Below are 20,786 nucleotides of genomic sequence, written 5' to 3'. Positions count from 1 at the left end.
CATGCAGCCTCTGGCCCAAGGGGCTCTGCAGGATGCCCGTTGTGGCATTCGTCATTGTTCCCCTTGTGGCAGGATGCATTTGTAGAAGGTAAAATAAGTAAAAATCTTGTGATGGGGTGCAAGTGGGGGATATTGAGGGCTCACTTATACAGAACACAAAGAGAACATGCAAAAATCAGATTAACAGCTCCTTCAGAACCAGGCCAGAGCAGTAAAGTAGAAGTGAATCAGATGCAAGCCTCAGTTAGCCTTACGACAGCTTTCATCAGAACATACCCAAGAATTTTACAAGAATGGCACTGCGTGGCAATGCCAGGGCAGGAAGTGCTAAATGTGGATGGGAGCTTCCTGCGAGGACAAATTCCAGTGGGTTCCCATGGCCCCATGCCAATTTCCAACCACCGACTGTGGGCACGCTTCCTGTGCATCACCAGGAGCTGTTCTAAGCTCATCGTTCCTACCCCCAGATCAATGTGCATGTTCTTCCTCAACAGTGCCCATCACTGACGCTGCACAAAGCAACCCAATCTTCTGTCCAGTTTAAGTCTGGAGACTTCAGTACACAAAACTTGTTTGGACATGTCTTCTTCCAACATGGATGTGAGGGTTACCTGCAGAAATACCACCTCTGCTGCATCCAGAACATTTGTGGGTTGGATGAGCCCTTAGTTCGTACATCTGAAGCCATGTATTACGCAAGCATTTTCCTTTTGCTTACATCCCAGGCTTGTTAGATTAAATCAAACCTCTCCCAGCTCCTCATCTGTCCTTCACAAGTTGATCAAAGCACAGAATACTGTTTTAAAAAGGAAATGCCATTGAGAGCAATATGCTTTCTGTTGTCTGGAAAAAAAAAAACCTACTGATAAGGATCCCAGTGTGGTTCAAAACGACAGGATGAAATTACAAAGAGCCCATGTCACCTCCGTGTCCGTTCAAAGCACAGCGCTGGACAGGGAGCGGGTTGTGTCACGGCTCTCTGCTGCTAGCCCAGCTCCTGCTGCACCACCGTTCTGCAACAGGCCGTGGCTGGTATTGATAACTGGTATCGTGTGAATCATTTTGCCATAGTGGTATAAGAGAAACTATTTCCAAATACTGTGATGCCGATAAGTTGCCAGGGAGCTCAACAGAGGGGGAGAGAGGGCAGAGGCACACGCAGGGCACAAACTGTTGTGAAGGCTCCTGCTTCATCGTCAGCACGTAGTGTTTTCCCATTGCTCACCCTAAAGCAAAATACTCATATTAACGTCATCCACAGCGCTCTGACAGCTCTCACTGAGCAGGAAGTTGTAGTGACACCAGAGCCACCACACAGACACCTGCACACGTGTGGCTTTTGTGTTGCTTTGCGTGTGGATGTCATCGGAATGCAGAGGGTTTGTTTGCTGCCTTATCTCACCTCCCTCACTTATCACTTTGCTGCTTCCACTGAGCTACCGCTCTGCCACCATCTTTCTGGGAAGTGTTTAACTTGCGGGCGATGGCAGGGCTTTTTGCCTTATATTTCACTTCATGCACGTAACCCAACGGGGCACTGATTACTGCCGGCAAACCCCAGCGTCACGCAAGGAGACACGGACCTGCTGCTCCCCACTTCCTTGTGTGCTTTCCGGGTCTCCTCGCCCCAGCACAACCTGCTGGGATTTGGTCTCCTTCTGTCACTACAGGTGTAGCCCCAATAAAAGTCAACTAGCCTGCTGGATCCTTGCCATCACTTCCCTGTTCGGTTAGTGGCCTGAGCCTCATCCCATCCGCAAGTGCTGAGCAAGGCCTGCTTCTCTGCTCCCAGCCCTGCGGCTCCAGCACTTGGGACTGAAGGGGCACAAAGGTCCAGCAACATACCCCAATAAAGAGCCGGCAACAGACTACTGGAAAATATTGTATTATATATACTTTATTCTAGGACCCCACAATACGCTGGCAGAACTCCAGAGCCTGCACCGAAGAACCAGGTCATCCACTCTCCCCACCACCACAACGCCCTGCACCAATCCCACCCACTCCCCTATCCCACCGCCAGGGGCGGGTCCTCGCCCACATTGACAGCCGGCTCGTCCAATCAGTGAAGGGCTTTCTCGCGGTCTCCCTGCTCCCTCACTTCCCGCCGCTCTTCTCCCAGCGCCGAGCTGATTGGCTAGCGTCAGCAACCGGAAGTTCGATGCTTAACCCTTCGCTTCCGGCCGTTGCTAGGCGACGCGGTCTCCAGGAGCTTCCGGGTGGCGGGGCCCGCTTCCGGGAGCGCGGCTGCGGGGCCGGCGGCACCATGAGCACCATGTTCGCCGATACCCTTCTCATCGTCTTCATTTCCGTCTGTACCGCGCTGCTGGCTGAGGGTGAGTGCTGCTCGGCGCTGGGCGGGCTGCGGTGAGGCCTATTCAGGCCGGGCCCTGTGCGAGAGGAGGCCGCGGAGTCGGGCCGGGCCTTCTGGTGCCGTTCAGGATGGACTCGGGGGTGGCCAGCAGAGCGCTGCCAGGGGGTGGCCTTCTCTCCTCCGCGCCATTGAGCGCGGGAGGGGAGGAAGGATTGGCGGGATGGCGGTTGTTTGGATGGGATACAGAGGAAGGGAGAGCAGAACAGGGAGGTGTGAAACAGGGCTCACTTAGTCAGAGCCCTTCAGAGCTGGTGATTGGAGGCTGTGCAGGTGGGCTTTGGGACCTCAGAGGGTGGTGGTGGGTTGCATTCGAACAAAACTGCTTGGTAATGCATGGTGGTGGGAATGAGCCTTTCATTTTAGAAGGAAGGAGGTAGTGGGAGGAGGTGACAGCAATTTTCAGTGCGTTCCTTTAAATAAAGAGGATACTGGTGTCTTCTTGTAGTTGTTGTAAGAAGGATGCAAAGAAATTGACTAAACTTGCAGTGAGGATGACTTAGATTGGCTGCATTTGGGGTTGTTAAAAGGCAGGGTGAAGAAACAGGTGTGGATTTTTAAGGTCTGGTTGGATGAATGCTTTTGAGGGCAGTCCAAGTCAGAGGCTGCTCCCTTTCCCTGGCACTGAGCTATACCCCAAAATCCCCTCATATTCTAGAGCTATAAGTCCTTATCTCCGGGAAAATTCAAGGCTAAAGAGCCCAAAGCTGAATATGATATTTGCTTTCTAAGAGTCTTCCTGTATTGCGTTGGGGTCAGTTGGTGTTCACCTCATTGCCTTTTGCAGGACAGAGCATTGTGACTTTCCAAAGTGTCAGTGTGGCTCCCTTCCCTGCAGCTGGTGATCCCAGGGACCTAGTAGCACAGCACTGTTGTCAAACCCAACCCCCCCAAAAAAGGGACTAAGAGCTCAGTTTAAACAGTTCGGAAGCCTCTGGCTCAGCACTTGTGGCACGACTGGATTGATCATGATTTGTGAAACCTTTGTTTTATTATAACATGGTTTTGTAGACACAGTATATTTTCTGCACATGTATTTGCGGACTCGTATCTTTATTTATCACAAGAGGTCTTTACTTACCTAGATATATGCTGGTTATTTGTTTCAGGCATAACTTGGGTGCTGGTATACCGAACAGACAAATACAAGAGATTAAAGGCTGAAGTGGAAAAACAGAGCAAAAAATGTAAGTGCTTTTCAGATATTAGAGAGAATGTCTGCCATCCTTGTTGTAGCCTGCTTTGGCAAATGTAAAAATGAACAGAGTCTGTACTCTGAGAAATTCTTGCTGCGTTTTCTTCTAAAGGATAGAAGCAAACCTTTTTTAGCTTGGGCTTCATTGAGTCTGAATTTTACAAGTTATCTAAATTAGTACAGAGGGGACTTATTTCTGTTCTTAACTTTTGCCTTTTGGTGGAATTGAGGCTGGTAAAAAGACCTGAATTGTACCACATCCCCCCTCTTTTCTTGGAGGACAGGAGTGAGATCAGCACTGGAATCAGCTTCTGAGCATGAGTAGACCGTGTGTGTATATGTATGCGTATTCTAGGTCCCTGAAATAAATTCAAGGATGCAGTTTCTGCTTTTCAAGTAGGATGAAGAATTTGAGATATGTAGTAAGAAAGTTTTGAAGGAATGCCACGAGAGGTAAAACATAATACATAAGAAGTGATGGGAAATGAGTAAGGACAGAGTCATGATAGAAGGATGTAAGCTGTCAGCTGATATAAAAATAACTTATAATAGTATAAACTGGAAACGAAAATAGAATTGGGTAGAAAAAAACTGTCTGAGATAATTTCAAGAGGCTTGGGAAGAGTTGAACAAGGATAGGAAAAGGGAGCAGAGAGTGAGCAGTCAGAAGATACACATCGGATATTAAAATGAGAAGAAATGGTAACAAGGTATGTTTGAGTATGGTGTGTTTCAATGGACCTGTATCAGAAACCAAGGAGCAAAGGAGAAATTGAGCTGTGTGTTCAAACTTGATTATATGCTCACTGTGCAAGTTGCAGCAGTAAGAGACAGTACACGATGACGTGGGGGCTGAACCTGAGCTGGTGTTAACCTTAAAAATTTTTTCACCGTGATATCAGTGCTTCTGGAAAATAAGAGAAAATATTATTAAACCACATTCTTTCCAGTCTAGCCCTTCCATGGGCAAGATAAGCTGGAACGTAAAAGTTAGTCATCCTTGTGTCTCAGCTCCTAAATTAGGGGCTTTTGTCGTCACGGCAGTATCAGGTGGGGATTGCATCTCTGCCCTCCCCACTCTAATCCCGCTTGGCTGATAAAAACTTGTTGGGCAGAATTAGCCACAGAAGGCAAATTAGAGAAGCAGTTGAAACCCAGGTGAAAACTGAAGAATAACACTCAAAGGCTGTTAGCGTGGCTTAATCTCTGCAGTTGAATGAGTTCTGTAAGACTTTAGTGCAGTTTGTTTTTATAGCTGTCCTGATATCGAGGTTATAATTTGTGAAGGGAAAGTTCATGCATCTCAGTTAGTTTCTAATCTCCTTGTTTGACGCTCCCTCTAGTCCCCTGAATCCACCCCCCTCAAAAAAAAAAACCAAACAAAAAAACCCATAAAAACAGAATATTGAGGAGTTAGTAAAAATTAAGGCTTGATTTTTGTTTTCCTCTCGTGCTGAGGACAGCTGGCTGACCCGATGGCTTACAGGCAATTTGTAGAGCACTTGAGCCACACCTTTCGACTGTTATCCAACACTTCTGAAACAGGAAAAAACACATGAGAGATCTTTAAGTTCTCCTTTGGGAGTACTAGCAATCCTAACAGTTTGCCAAAACAAGCAGGCTGAGGAGTATGCTTGAGCAGCATTGTTACTCCTAATCCTTAGTTTCATCTCTTCCTATTCTCTTGTTTCTGTTGAGAGACGCAGCATTATTGGAGACTGATGATGAAATGATAGCAAGTGTCCTTGCTTAAACTTGCAAGGAGTATTTGTGGTCCGAAGGGGTAGGCTTGGAAGTGCCATCCAAATTCCTGCAGACAGCCTTGTGAGAATGCCTGACAGTTATTTGTTCTGTGCAAGCCATAAGGGCAGTAAGGCTGTAGGGCCTCTCAGGGCTGACGTAAGGCCCAACAGCACTATCTGGAGTGAAGCTGGGATCTGGAGGAGCCCCCTTGTTATGGCTGGAAAGAACAGGTACCCCTGAAAAGGCAGTGTTTTCCAGACTATGGGATTATGTGGACTAGGGTTGGGTTGGATTGATCAGGGTATCCCTGCTGGAACAAAATGCTCTCTTGTGAGCACTGGATGTATGGTTGTGTGGTGCCTCTCTCCAGCATTCCCTCTGAGCGGGCTTGCCTAGTGTGTGCCCTTTTAGCTTGCTCATTCAAACTGTGCTTATTCTTTGGAAAAGCAGCTGTCTTATAACAGATGTGTTGTAGGTGATGTGTGGACACCTTGTCTAGGCTAGCGTGGATTTCCTAGCAGTTGCATGTGGCTGATTTGCAGATCACAAGCAGTTCAGAAGCCAGCACGACAAACCTTTGTGTAACGTGGAAGGCTGTCTTCGTTTCACCTGCTTTAAAATCCAGACTATAGTATATCTGTGGTGTCCCTGTTCATTGCAGGGGAGATGGACTGGGTGTCCCTCAGACGTCCCTTCCGACTCTAAGGATTTTATGATTCTATGATCTAACATCTGTGCTGCGCTAGTACTAATATGAGAGAAGAGTTCTGGTGCTCAGCTCTCTAAAGCTGATTGTGTGATCTAACAAGAGTCAAGTCTACTTGTTGGAAAAACACAGTAGGTGTATGTAGAGTTTAGGGTAAGAAAGCACTGTTGTATGTTTTCATACCGTAGCCGTGCTTTATCATCCTCATTTGTGGTGCTCTCATTATAGGTCTTACTTCAAGACCTGTCTCTTTTTGGAAAAGCTGTTCTTGCTGTTTCCAGAAGAGCACTTTCAGATGAGCAGCCCACTTTGTATATTTCATGTTTGCTATGCTGGTTTTATGTTAGGTTTGGGTTTTTTTATACAGCGTTAGTTGTTTGGATTTCTTTGGTGAATGTCTGACTTGGGGTTTTACTAACTATGAGCTTAGGCTCTTGTTTTAAAGGACTGGAAATGCTTCAGTACTAATTAATTGAAAGGGAATGGAGATGCTCTGGCTGACTGCTTGGACAGCGTTTCCCCTGAGAATTACACCCCTTCTTCACAGGCAGGCAGAGAACACAAGCTTTCCTGTGTTCTGCTTCCCACTGCAGATAATCGGGAGCAGAGCTTGCCACAAAGCTCTTTTCATTAGACTTGCTGAATCAAAAGTTCTGTCTAGTACTAATGACAAATCAGCAGTGGTCATTTGAGCTAAAATTGTCCTCAGGCTGCTTGGTTAACAATGTAATGTGTTCTTGACAGAGTTTGAAATGGACTCTTTTTAAACATTCCTATATCCCATCCAAGCTTTGGAAAAGATTTTGGATTTTAAATGTGTGGTTTGCATCTGGTCAGCCTTGAGTGGTTTATAAGTTGTTGGTTCTGAATATGTCATAGTCCTGACTTCCTTTTGTGCCTCTGTTCTCTAAAGGGAATAAAACTGTTTTCTTGTGTAGAAGGAGGGGGGTTAGTATCTGTGCAGAAGTGATGGAATATCTTTGTTTGCATTTTGCAGTGGAAAAGAAGAAAGAAACGATAACTGAATCAGCGGGCCGACAGCAGAAAAAGAAAATAGGTAAGGACAGGAGAGAGTGCACTGCCCCAGGAGCACTGAGAAACTTAAGTGATTTTCCTTTCCCTCCTTTTGAAGCAGTACTAAAGCTGGTTCTTAGCATGGCGGCTGGCATATGAACCTGTATTCCTCCAAAACAGGAGGCACCTATCCTCTTGGTGGTTTTAATGAAATTCAGAGAAGTGCAGCCTCACCGAGAGCTGATTAATAGTCATGGATGTGACTGTTATTGATTTCTGTTGCCAGAGTTCTTTGCTGCAGTACCCTGGCAGCTTGCAGTAGCTCTAACCGTATGATTGTGATTTTAAGATCTTTCTTCTTCCTTCATTTGAACACCTCAGAGCTGAAGATATTTGCGTATGTTGACTCTAACTGTGCTTAGATTTACTTAAAATTAGATCAGTCAGTACTTAGAATTGAGCCAAGTGATTTTTTTTCCCCCATTCTGTCTTCATTACTGTGTTAAGGTAACTCTTTATTCTTGCACAATCCGCTATTTAATGTGGTAGATGTTTAATGCATCTGAACTTTAGAAGGTTCTCTTATCTGCAAGAGTCTAAAGTAAAACATACAGTAAAGCCTGGTTAAATTATTACAGAAATCATAGCAAGAATACTTCTGAGGGCTCCTGGGAGTTGGTTTCCTCGTTCCTCTGTAACACCAGGTTGCTGAATTGGTCATTTGATCTGTACAAAGCTCCGGAGTAATCATAAACATATCTTCAAACAGTTCTTCCTAGGTATGAGACCTGTTATTACTAGACATCTGAAGGGAGAGGAACCCAAATTCTTCCTCTAGTGTATTTTGAGCTTTTTGGCTTAAGTAACCTATGCATGGGATAAACATTAGTTACTGGATAAGGCAGTTTTTATTTTAAGTGCCTATTATTACTTATGGTCACTTTTCAGTGTGTCAGTGACTTCTTTGCAGGGTGCTATCCAAGCTACGTTTCTAGCAGAGAATATTTAACTTGTACTTGGACTGAACTAATAAACAGTAGAATCTGAGGAATTCAGGTGCTGCGCTTTTTGTTTTCTTTGTTACTATGCTGAAATAATCTTGTTTTGCAAATGAAAACAAAGCACAAAGGGATTAAGAACAAAACTTAGGAAGTGACCACCGATTTTGTTTGCTGTGTTGCTTGCTGGCCAAGCTTGAGATACTGAGCGTTGGGTTGGTTTGGTTTTGTTTTGCAAGTGCTGCATAAGTCGTTTGCTTTCAGGCAAAGCTGCATTCTTAGTGTTTCTGAAGAACCAGGCCTACATGTCCATCTGGGCATCCAGAAAATGACTCATAGCTGTTGCAAACTGGTGTCAGTGGCTTACTGAATTATGCAGACTACCATCGTTGTAACAGTCAGATGACTTGTGCTGGGGTTACTTTAAGTTCTAACATTCTAGATAATAAAAACACAAAAGACGACTTCCCAGGTAAGTCCCAGCTGTGGTGCAGACCTGCCCCAATTGCCATTTGTCTTGTGCACAGGACAAGGCAGGAGGTGTGTGCACGACCTTACTTGGTCACGTAAGAGATGAATCATGAGCATGTTCAAGGAGGGAGGATGAAAGTTGCATGGGCAAGCTTAATTTGGTGTTTCTTACTTAACGATTTCTATTAATTGTAGAGCGAGCCAATTGTAGTGTCTAAATCACCTTTTACACTTCTGGAACAGCACACGTGTAATAGCATAACGCAGCCTTTTGCCACTTCAACTGGAAGACTGTGTTTGATAATTTATAACTTTGCTCTGGCTTTCTGCACCTGGAATAAAAGACAGCGGCATTCCCAGTAGTCCACATAAGTGCTTGCTAAACCCAGTGCTGGCAAATAAGGTTCTTTGTTGTATTCTCATATTTCGTGTTCCAATGAGCAGAATTAGAAGAGCTGGGACTCCAGGGTGCTCCTCATTAACCCAATCCTTTTTGTTCCTACCCAGCTGCATAGCAAACTACTTAAATGTTACTTATGGGTGGCTATCTATAGAGCAGTAGGACACCTGGAGCACGTTTGTTTTGAATTTGTAGAAATAAGTGAGAAACAGGTCAGGTATACTGGGGATCTGGGCTGTATTCTTCATCACCGTGTAACCTTTAGTCCATCTGAATAGATGGTTAGTTATGTAGGTGAGGGGAAAAAACAAGTATTTGTGCCAAATGTGATTCCTAAAGATCTGGCCTAGTTGCTGAAACGTCCGAAAACAAAACTCTCCACCTAGATCAGGAAACAGGTGTCTGGAAAGTTCCTGCCTGCGGGAATGGTTTGCAGTTAAAGCAATTGAAAACAGCAAGGAGGATTCTAAGAAATTGGGTAGGGGTGTTGCTCTTGCTTTGTAACCACTCTGATTGCAAGTCTCTGTGTTTATCAGCTTTTATTCAGGGCTTGAAAGATAACCCTCTGGGCTTCTGTGCTGTGGGCTCCTTGTACTGCAACTTCAACAGGGATCTGCTGGGCAACTTGCCTTATAGCTCTTGATAGTGGCTCTGCATCCCCCCTTTCTCCTCTCATACTGTTCTTTGGATACTTCATCCACCTCCTTACCACAGCTTCAGAGCCCCGGGTGCACCTCTGGATCCTCGGTCTGACACCTCTGAAATCAAATCCTTGCTTATGTGATGTGCTTGCAGTGGTGAGTGCAGCTTTCAAAAGCGTGCTTTGTAGGCACTGTCTTTGTTTTCTGGCAGTGTTGCTCATGCTGCTGTGTTAGTTGGTTGAGCTGGCAAATCTGACAGTCTGTGCATTTCTTCCAGAAGTGCTGAGTGTATGATTCTTCTAGTTTCCTCCTCTTTTGTGCCTGCATTGCTGCGTGTTGCTGGGATGGAGAAGCGGTTGGCTATGGACGATTTTTCCCCTTCATACTGTTTGGCACAGAGAGCTGGAGTTGATTTGGGGAGTTTTACTTGTTTGGAGAGCTAGGAAGGTTAAGTCTTCCTGGAAATGAAAAGGTTCATGCTTCTAGCTTGGTATAACTGATGATAACTGTTGTTGTTTTTGTCCTTCTAGAGAGACAAGAGGAGAAACTGAAGAATAACAACAGGGACTTGTCAATGGTAAGAAAACTAGAGCCAGTTCCCAGCTGCTGAAGATCTCACTCAGCAGTTTTCCAACAAAATCTTTGTTCAGTTAGCAGCTCCAGCAGCTCCTCCTCCTCACGTTTTTTTCTGGGTTATCTCTGATAGCTACAGATTTTAGTACGAGCTCTCCAGCAGTTACCACCTCACCTTATCCCCAGCCTTAGCTCCTTTCATTTTTACAAGCCTCTGTGCTGTAGAATGTACTTGTTGGACTTCCTCTTGTAAGTTGTGTCTTTAGAATGAATTCCTGCTGGTTGTGTAGGCTTACCTGTGAAAGTTAACAAGGCAAATTTTGAGCAATTTTTGTTCTTTTTTCCTCTCTGAAGTTGCTCTTCACAACACAGTGCTCCACACTGTGGCTGCCTTTGTGCCCCGTTGTTGACCAGACTTGACCTTGAGTGTTCTCTGGTCACTCCTTTTGCAATCCCTCCAGCCTTCTGTGTCATCTTTTTGCCTTCTAGATTCCAGTGATGCTGTACAAGGCCTGCTCTTGAGTTTGTGAGCCCTAACCTCTCGGTGTAGTCCTGTTGTCTGCTGTTTGATTATCTCTGACCTTTCAACTTACAGGTTCGGATGAAATCCATGTTCGCCATCGGCTTCTGCTTCACTGCCTTGATGGGCATGTTTAACTCCATGTAAGTATCAGCTGTCTGTATTTTTCCTGAATGTTCATGTTGAATATATATACTTCTTTAGGGTTTTATGCAGGAACCATAACTAATTTGTGACGTGGATCAGTATCTCGAATTATGTGATCTGGTCATAGCGTGCATATTCTCAAGAGTGGATGCTGCAAGCTGAATGCTGTTACATTGGACAAAATGAATGCAAACTAGACGCAGCTCATGATCCTTTCTGTTTGGGAACATCTTGACTAGGGTATATTTGGTGGATTCCAGGCAAGCAGCCATGGTCTTGAGCTTCTTTGGCTCTGCTATAATGTGAGTAAAGAACACTCGCAAGCAAAACTGGGTCAGCTCTCCTGCCCTTAGAAATGAGCTGTAATTGCAGAGTTTGTTGTTGCCCTACTTAAGGTGATCGGAGTCAAGATACTAACAGGTCCAGGCATGGACTCTAATCTTCTTTTCCTTTAAAAATGACCTGGAGTTGATCTAGTTAAAATCTGAAACAAACAAACAAAAAAATCTGGATTGCATGGTTATGGAAAGCTTTTTTTCAGAGATGCAAAACTGAAAGACTGCTTGGCTTTTAAAACTTGATTCAGTGTTGAAATGTGAACGTCCCGTTAGCTGTTAAATCTGAAGATAATACGAATCTGGTCAGTATGACCTTCAGGAGTCTGTTCAGTATCCAGGCAGTATCCTTATTCTGCAGATGGGTATTTTCATTCGTGGGGTGGCAGTCCTTAGAGTACAGTCAATTGTTATTTTACTGCTGGACTGTGGGTGGATAATTGCAAGCGGGGAGGAACAGAACTGCCACTGTGTGGACTCTTTATTTATTCAGCTTAGTCTGACTGCAGCATCTAGCATTCTCTGGAATGCTGTGAAACTAAGCAGAGGAGCCTGACACTAAAGTACTTTAAAATTTAGGTATAGTCTTGATATTCATTGTTGACTCTTTTAACTGCAGCCCTTGTATGGATGGAGGTGCATCTTGAGTTGTGCCCAGAACATGGTGTCTGTTTGGGACCCAGTTGTGTAGTGCTGCACCTGAGGCATTCAAGTGCTGGCTGTTTGGGTGCAGTACAAGCAACTGGCCCGAAACAAGCAGAAAGCCCCCCTGTATTCTGTCCAATTTCCTGGAGTGGAAAGAGGCAGTTCAGAGCACGCTGACTGACAAGTGTTATAGAACTGCAAGTTCACTGTGAGGTTTTTAGGAAGGAATTGATTTTGATTAAATCCTGAGTGGCTCCTCCTTCTGTACTTGTTATCCTAAAATACGGGTTTGTTGGTTCCTTCTTCTTTAGGACCACCAAACTGATGTGTATTCCTTCTGTTCTGAGGGTTTCTGTCCGCAGAGGTCATGCTGCTTTCCACAGGGCTCACGTGATGCTTTCAGGCATGTCTTGCCTTAAACTGCCCCTTTCTTGTGGGGCCATTGTGGGAGCCAGCACAGGAGCAGCATGAGCCATCCAGAGAGCATTGTTTGAATTGAAATAGCTTTGTTGCTGAGTATAGGAGTTCTGAGGCCACTGAATTCAAATCTGGAGACTCGTCTCTCTTGCCTCTGGGGCCAGATAGTTAGATTTTTATTTTATTTTGCTCTTGGTCTCATTACAAGGTAGCTAGTGCGTTTGTATCTGAGTGATAGCTTTGCTGGCTTTTACCTGCACTTTCTCATGCTTGTGGAATGGTTCAAGGGAACAGGTTCTCGCTCATGTACATCCCTTCTCTTGACACGGTAGAAAGACTAGCTGCTTGGCTCAAGAGAACGCTTCAGTTGTGAATGCAGGATGCTTTTAGGCTCCTTCTGGGAAGCTGCTGCTGCCAGGTCATTCACTGAGGCCCTGTGGGTGTGGTACGAAGAGGAAGAAAAGGATGGCTGACACCTGCAGTGCCTGTCGCCCAATTTGCTTGATTTCCTGTTCTTGAATGAGTTGGTTGCTCTGAGGGACAAAAGGAGCAGGAGTCAGGTGGAAGCAGCGTGGTGTTGCCACCCTTTGGACAAGTGCTGTTCGGACACTGCTGCGCTGTGCCTGGGCACCTTGCCTTTGCCAAGTCAGCCAAGCCAAAACGGAAATGACCCTGATGATTGATTGCCTCTTTCTTAAAGTGGCAGCACTAATGGAGCAGCAGGGTAGAGCACAATGGAAGGATATGCTGGAGTCTGGTTTAAACCCAAAGAATAGAGTGCTGTGTGAAGATGAGCGGTTGCAGCTTAGAAGGTACTCCAGGGCTGGGAGCTCTGCAGCAGCAGCGCCCTCCAAGCAGATGGGCTTTCTCTTGGGAGAGAGTTTAGCTTCTGTGTGTCTCAATTTTCTCTTGTCAGAAGCTTCTTAACGCAATCAATTCCCCATCTTGCTCTGAGCTGTGCATTTCCGTAGCTCTTCACGATAACTGTGAAATCCTGCTGGAGGGAAAAGCAGGTACCTCGGGGTGCTACTGCTGGAATACTTGTCATTCTCACAGCAGGAATAACGCAGAATTTTAAACCACTGGGGGATGTCACCGGGAGATAAACATCCGTTCCTGGTTCTTCTGCCAAACTGCCTGTGAGATGTAAACAAAGTTGGCATGTGTTTGAGCTGTAGCTGTGTGAATGCATCTCCACAGGAAAGAGCGCTCGTTTAGGATCTCTTGAAACAAGAAACACCTGTTAGAAAATCAGCACACGCAGAGAAAATAACATCCAAATATGCACATGCTGATGAGGCATCGTACACACTTCACTTCAAAAGACTGGGACGACTGTCTGGGTTGGGAGAAATCTTTGCAAACAGGCCAGAATTCACACTCGGCCTGATGCCCTGGAATGTGGAGCTGGAGGAGTTCCAGGAGCAGAGCAGGCTGCTTGGAAGAGGGGGTATCTTCTGTGCTGCTTTTGCAGAGATAACACAGAGAAGGCTGTTGGTTAAGTGTGCTTTTGATGGATATTATATGCATCTTGTGCTGAGAATTATGGCTGCTCCAGGGAAGAAATAGATGTCTTCACTTATGCTCTGCTTAATAATGCTCTTTTGCCTGAAGCAGAGTCAGTCTTCTTGCAGTACCTGCAGTACAGCAGGGTGGTTGTCATCCGTCTTATTCCAGTGCTGACTAGATTCTTCAATAAAATGCACCAGTAAACTGCGAAACGCCAACCAAGATGTTATGAATCACCAACTAGTCCAGCTGATCACTCACACGTCACTGTGATACACTTTGACTGTGGCAAAACAGTTATGGAGGGAAGCCCGTTTACCTTTTGGATGCCTGAGTGCAGGGGGCTTTTTTAAAGGGATGTTTTAGCCTCTTACAGAGTGTAAAAGGGTGTGCTGGGCTAAGGAGCGTGGCTTTTTAGCCTTCCACGTTCTTGTCTGCTTTGGTGGCCTGATAGCAATGCTCACTTGTTCTTTCTATAGCCAAGTCCTCTTTTGCATTCCCCAAATGTGATCCAGTGCTCTCCTTTTATTATTTTTTTCCAGATTTGATGGCCGAGTGGTGGCAAAGCTTCCTTTTATCCCCCTCTCATACATCCAGGGTCTGTCCCACCGCAACCTTCTGGGTGAGGATTACACTGACTGCTCCTTCATCTTCCTCTACATTCTCTGCACAATGTCTATCAGGCAGGTGAGTACATCACTGTCTCTTGCATGCCTGGAGCAGGGAAAGCACACAAAGTACAGTCTATCCATAATTACACCAGAGCACTAAGACAGGGACAGCAGAAATTAGTTTGTTTCCTGCGTGTGTGTCTCCGATTCGCTTTGCTTGTTAATGTGCCGAGAAACTGTTTCCATGAGAAGCCAATATCAGTGCCACTTCTTACCCATTACTTATGACCTTCACAGTAATAGGAGAAAAGAGAAGTGTAGCGTCTTCAGGGTAAATTCCTTGGTGGCTTGAGGCTTGTAAAGGTTAAATCAGTCCACAGACTTGCTAAAAAAAGGTAAAGAGTTAAAGCTAGGTTTGGTTGTTCGGTTGTTTTTTTGCTTTTGTCCTTACTTTTTATGCTGGCCACCTGATCTTTTTTTTTTTCCCTTTAGTTTTTTCAGTCTTAAGGACTTCACCTTCAGCATGGAGTCTCTTGCAGTGCTAGGGACATGACTCTGAAGAGGGGCTTGATATGATCAACCAAGAGTAGGCCACATAGGTCCCCAGCAAAGCAGATTAGTTGCATCTTCTGAAAAGAGAAGCGTCAGTGAGGATAAAAGGAAGTGCATGTTCAGAACCAAGCTCTGTTAACCAACTGGGTGACAGGCTTGTGCTCAGCAGCAGCATTGTGTTGAGATGAGGATGAAGATCCATTAACCTTTTAACAGGCAGAATGGCTGGTGAGGACCACAGAGTGGACCTCCTCGGTGCAACCAGAAGTCTACTTTGCCACATTTTCTCAGAGTCCTGGGGATAAGTTAATAAATTCTGGAGTGTGGATGAATGCTAGCTGCAAATGATCAGCTCTTTTGTACTTGTTTCCTTTTTCTTTGATTTGCTTCCTGAATTCTTGCTGCTTTTCTCCTTGACCAGCTTGTTGCTTTTTCCTCAGGGGGTGTCAAGGGACTTAGATTTAAGAGATAGGCAGAGGGAAGTGGTGTGTTGTGCCAGCTGCTGTCAGAAGTTTGAATGAGCTTGGTGAAGCATCTAGATAAAGTTCCTTTAGTCACAAATCAAATTCAGTATTGCCCTCCATACTGGGTGTGTGTGTTGAAATGAATCTGTGCCTGGTCCCATATAGAAGCAAATAATGGATTGTAGAAATGATTGTAGGTTGAGAGGGTCATCTGGAAGTCGTCAGGTTCACCCTTCACCCCCCCCACCCTCAGAGCAGAGCCAGCTTCCAACTCCAAGTACTAAAGGCCAGGGGTTTCCTTGTTGTGTTTTCTGCAAGACAAATCTTGTTTCACTTCCCAGTAATTCAAACAACGTATACTACTTGGAAAGAAGTTGGACCTTTTTAGCTCTTTGGATCATCTTTGTGGAAGGCTGCGGTCTGATGCTCTTCCTCCGGGCAATCTGGTGTGGTGCTATTCTGTTACCTTTCATGTCCAAAAGTCCCTTCTTTCCAATGTTGCAGACTATTACATGAAACTAAAGAACGGCATCTGCAAGAATTTTTTTACACCTATTGACTTGACTGGGGAGCTGTCTTGCTGAAAAGTCCCCTGTGGATTTTTTTTTGTCCAAAAATAGAATTTGTGTGGTTAGTTTTAGTCCTGGGCCTTTCCTGCTGTTGCCTGTTATGAAATGAGTAGAGATCATAAACCGAGTGGTTGACCACCCTGGTTCTGGGGAGAAATGCCAAACTGCAATGGGAGTGGGTTTTCAAGAGAAGTGCTGATAGAAAATCACCTTGTGTGGGAGAGCTTGTGCTGATGGCCCAGTGGGGATGGAAGTTACCTTGCTGCCTTCGAGGTAGGTGGTTTTGCTTTGAAGCATTAGATTGCAACGTTCATAGTGCTGTCTTATCTTCATGACTGTGATTAACTGTATCTGCAATCCTTCATCTGTTGGGCAGCTCCAAGTTCCTTCTTCCTTGCTGTATGGAGGGATGGGCAGAGACCAGCTGTGTTACTTTCTGCAAAAGCTAGGAGCTCAAGCTGTGATTCCTGGCATCCCGCAATGGGTTTTATTACTGTTCGAAGGTACTTAGATGATAACAGCATGGGGAAGAGGACTTTGAATGGCTGTGAGAGGCCAGGAGAGAGGGGAAGAAAGCAAGTAAGGGCTTAGAATGGTGCCAAAGATTAGTTTCTGGTGCTGTGACTATGGAGGTGAAAGCTTCATGACCCTTTGTTGTTTCACTGTGTGCGAAAGGGAAAATTTCACTGGGCTGGCTTCTATACAGCTGTTGGCCCAAGGGGGAGGAGAATTGATGTGCGAGTGTTTGATTTAATGCCGCTGATACGAGGAGAAAGAGCAGAGCTGTGTGGAGAATCAGGCTGCAAACCAGCTTAAGGGGACTATACATCCCTCAGCCTTCCCCTAAATCCTGGAGCTGCCATCAAGGGATCAAGACAGTGAAGGCAGCCATCCCCACGGAGCTCCAGGGTAGAGGAACTTTTGTGTATGTGAAAGCCCAACGATCCCGAGGGAAATGCAGGGGAGTATGTGAGGGTGGGGAGGCTAACTGGCCGTTGATTAAACTCCCATGAATGGGATGAGCAGCAGCAGGCAGGCTATTCATGCAGTTCTCAGGCGTGTGGGGGTGATAAGCTCTTCAGACACTGACTGGGAAGCTTGCTGCCTGTGACCTGGCCAGCATCTCCCGAAATAGTTTACTTGCGGTGAGTAACTTCCTTTGCGCTGTTCCCAGCTCTCCCTGGCACGTAAATCCTGTCCCCTGGTTCCTCCTGCCTTCCTGTTTGGAGAGAAGAGGGTTGCTGGGAGAGGCCTTCCAAGGGTCCTTGAGCTGCTGGGTTTCAGCTGGGAAAGTCCGCTGCCGGACTGGGCGTGAGGCACAGCGTCAGGGTTACATCCTCTGTCCCCGCTCCTGTTTCTGAACTCCCGGCCTTCACCTGTGCTATGTGTGAAGGAGATTGTGCTGCTGTTCCTCAGGCGTTTGCTGGTCTTCATTTCCTTTTCACACGTGCTTGAACCGTAGATGAGGCCTCTTCTCTCTGAAATGCACTCCCAGAGGGAGAGGGAGCCAGCAATTATCCTTACTGCCCCAAGTGCACCTTCCCACGTGGCCTCTCTCTTCTTTTTGGCCGCTTGCTGACTTGTGTTTGAGGCCCCTTCTGGATTTGAGAATGAGAGCTGCATCTGCTTTTATCTGAGGAGAGTTCACAAGAGCTCAGATGAAGAATTTGGATCCTTGTGAATTATCTTCTTCCTGTCATGTTCCTGAAGGTGCTGGTCTTGTTTGTGTTGGAAGCAGGCTTTGCAGGCTTCCTTGAGCAACGTGGTGCGTAGCAGCCAGGACAGATTTCTGCTGGATCTTGCCCCAGCCCTGGTGTTCCTGGCTGTGTAGACATCAGGACTTCTGTCCAGCAAATCTTGCTTTGCAAGTGCAGAAGAACAAAGGAGACTTCTGTGGAAGGGTAGTCTTTCAGGGTGACTGGAATTCACTGGAATTCACATACAGACAAGTTGTCTCTCAGAAGTATTCAAGCAGATGGAGTAATTTTAGCACCGCAGTTCTCTGTCCTGATACTAAGAACAGAGAGGGAAGGAAGGGGGCAGGCAGTTGATCCCACTAATGCTCTGCTAGCATCTCATTCTGTTCCATGCATGAGCCACTACAAAGCTGGCAGGATCTGGATCTTTCCTGCCTCTGACTCTGCAACACCCTCTGGTGTTACTGAATCTATCTGTTAGCTGCTCTTGCTTCACTCCCTCTGTCCATCTCTTGAATGAAGGCTCTGGGAAGATGAATCACACAACGGAATTCCCACAGTGAACTGCTCTCCTTCATATATACTGTTACTGAATATCAACCAGTGTCTAATTTATGTAGGCCTAGGACTTAACTGTGCTACGGTGCTGCTGAAGATATTCATAGGAAACCACACACTGTGTCTTCTGGTGCCGTGTTATCTGGAGAAAAGCATGCCCAGCTCTCTCTGAACGATGGACAACTAATTGCAAGCTCAGCGTGTTGCTTCTGAATTGGTTGTGGGTCCAAATGTGCTTCTTGCTTAAAACATACCTCATAGCTCCCTGTCTCATGAATATAATACTGTGTGGAAAGCGTCAGCTGTAGTAAAAGATTGTCTGGTAAACTGTGTTGTATCCTACTGCTTATCACTGGGGATTGTTTAGAGTAGATGCTGTGAAACTGGTGCCACTCTTAGGCAGTGTTCTCCTTTACTTTTACATTTGTGTGCAGGCTGAAAGCTTCCTTTCCAGGGTCTTCACCCGAATGTCCCTTCTGAGCCACTCTGAAATTAAGAAGCTCAGTCTGCTTTGTTTTTCTTTACTTTGCGTCCTCCTGCCACGATCAAAAATGTTTAAGAACTCAGTGACCTTGCTATCTGACCTGTCCTGACAGTTATTTTGGAGAAGACTCTCAGGTTTGAAGAGAACCCTCCTTCCTCCTTTTGTTGTCTGGATAGCCAGGACTCAGCTGATGAGAGGAGCTGGCCACGGTTGTTTTCTTCTTTCCCTTGCGCCAGATATCCCTGTTTTGTCAGCACTGCATAAGCAGCATCTTGAGCTGCAGTTAGCAAAGGATGAAGCCTATAGAACTGGTAACTCTCTGTAGTTGCAACATTGCAGATTTTAAAAAGAGTGTCACAAGAAAGCAGAAAAGCATTGAACTGTTAAAATATTCTGTTGTGAGATGTTTAGCTAGTGCCTGACTCTGCTCCTTAATGCTTTCCTTGCTGTTTTCTGCCAAAACACCTTGCTCAAACACAAATGAGAATGCAGAGGAAGTCATTTCAATAGTCAGTGTCTTGCTTTTGCTACGTGTGCCTGTTACAGTGCATCTCCTGCAGTCCACTGTTCTTGTCTGCATTGCTAGCGTGCATATTAATTCTGTGCCTAAGTGTCTGGCTTGAACTTGGACACGCTTTTGTTGCCACGTTGCTGACCCAAATCCAGACTGCACTGTGAAAGAGCCTTCATCACTGGTTTGCTGCTGGTGCCTGAGAAGTGGTTTCTGGAACTTGTGCAAGGAGAGCTGCTTTCATTCTGCCTGCAGGCTGACGTTAGCACCTGCTTCTCTGTGTCCACTGCAGCTAGATTGCAAATACAGCTATTTCAGGCTGATAAAACCCAACTTGTAATCCGTGTCATTCATGGTGCATCTGCCAGCTGTGTAGCTGGAGGTGGAAAAGAGCCCTCTGCCAAAATGCAAATGTAGTCATGAAGCTTTAGTTGGGGTAGAAGAAAGAGACCCAGTGCTAAGTGTAGCTATTTGGGATGGTTGTTTGCCTCTGTGCTAATGTAGATCTCCATTCTATGTTAGGCAGACTGATAGGACTCCGTGGGTGACAACGTGAATCTGTTGAAGCTGGTGAGAAGGTTGCTCTTGCAAGCAGAGCTGGCATTTCTTCCTCTTTAATGTCTACCTTGTGATGGCCTGATGCTGATGTGCCCTCCTGTTGTTCTTCTTGCAGAACATCCAGAAGATGCTCGGTCTTGCTCCTTCCCGGGCTGCCACCAAGCAAGCAGGGGGCTTCCTTGGCCCCCCACCTCAGGCAGGGAAGTTCTCCTAAAGCACAGCTCCAGCCTTCAGCACGGGTCTGACGGCCGCACACACAAGACTGCCTTGGGGAGGTAAAACAACGGGTTTCTACACCAGGCTTCCTGTGTCCAAAACCAGCCTATGCAGTATTTACCACAGTCTTGGAAACGTCTTGCATTTGGAGTATTCCAACAGCAGTTGCCTGCTCATCAAACCAAGACAGTTCTCAGAAGATAACTTGACTTTTTGTTTCTGAAAAATAAACGGCTCGGGCGTGTCGATTTAGATGTCTGTTAATTGTGCTATAAGACGAGTAGAACTGCTTTGATGTAGCGCAGTTGATTAAGTTTACGGCACGGAAATAAACTAAGATATCAAGAATGAGATTTGCAAAATAGTTGAGAAAACCTGCAGCGATGGTGCTGTGAGGTGTCCCCTTGCTTAGAGGTGCTGGTTACGCTCCCGTGTAGCAGGGAGCTGGGCGAGTAGGTGTGCTTAGATCTCCCTGTGCCACATTTCCAGTGTTGCAGGTGAGATTTTCATGTCTTTAATTGGCTCAGGCTGCTCTTTGAGGCTGCAAGTATTGCTGGATGTGCTGTCTGCCCGTGTCTTCCTGGCAACGCTTGGTGCTACAGAGGTTTGTAGCAATATACGACTTCTGTTAAAGTTGCTTGCTTAGGCAGAATCTGCTCGGTTGCAGAGACAGACCTGGCCTTCAACTGAACGAGTAAACTGCTGAATTGTATCCGTGCCATCCTCTGCTGCTCTTTTATTGCCTGAGGGCTTAGGGCGGCAACGTTTCTATCCATGCCCCTGAGCTTGCTGCTCATCAGTCTACTTTGCAGTGTGAATCTGAAAGCCCCCAGCTTCCTCCTTAGCCCAGTCAGTTCCCTGTGCTTTCTGCTTTGCCGCAC

The 20,786-nt window shown here is 45.9% G+C and overlaps 1 protein-coding gene across 1 annotated transcript; it reads left to right on the top strand.

The window, feature by feature from the left end:
* On the top strand, nucleotides 2,147-20,253 carry TMCO1 (transmembrane and coiled-coil domains 1). The gene is made up of 7 exons (XM_021404402.1): nucleotides 2,147-2,336; nucleotides 3,481-3,558; nucleotides 7,013-7,072; nucleotides 10,070-10,116; nucleotides 10,708-10,775; nucleotides 14,228-14,372; nucleotides 19,805-20,253. Exons 1-7 carry the CDS (start codon nucleotides 2,162-2,164, stop codon nucleotides 19,901-19,903), a joined length of 672 nt encoding a protein of 223 aa, XP_021260077.1. The 5' UTR covers nucleotides 2,147-2,161; the 3' UTR covers nucleotides 19,904-20,253.

This window comes from Numida meleagris, chromosome 7 (assembly GCF_002078875.1).
Source record: "Numida meleagris isolate 19003 breed g44 Domestic line chromosome 7, NumMel1.0, whole genome shotgun sequence".
NCBI lineage: Eukaryota > Metazoa > Chordata > Aves > Galliformes > Numididae > Numida > Numida meleagris.
Note: the sequence above shows the minus strand (reverse complement) of the source record. Positions and strands in the feature narration are given on the sequence as shown.

Excerpts from the sequence above, each read along its gene's own strand:
- TMCO1 (XM_021404402.1), top strand. The coding sequence starts at position 2,162 with ATGCTTAACCCTTCGCTTCCGGCCGTTGCTAGGCGACGCGGTCTCCAG. Across the intron at positions 2,337-3,480 it reads TACCGCGCTGCTGGCTGAGG|GCATAACTTGGGTGCTGGTA; the intron begins GTGAGTGCTGCT and ends TATTTGTTTCAG. Across the intron at positions 7,073-10,069 it reads ACAGCAGAAAAAGAAAATAG|AGAGACAAGAGGAGAAACTG; the intron begins GTAAGGACAGGA and ends TTGTCCTTCTAG.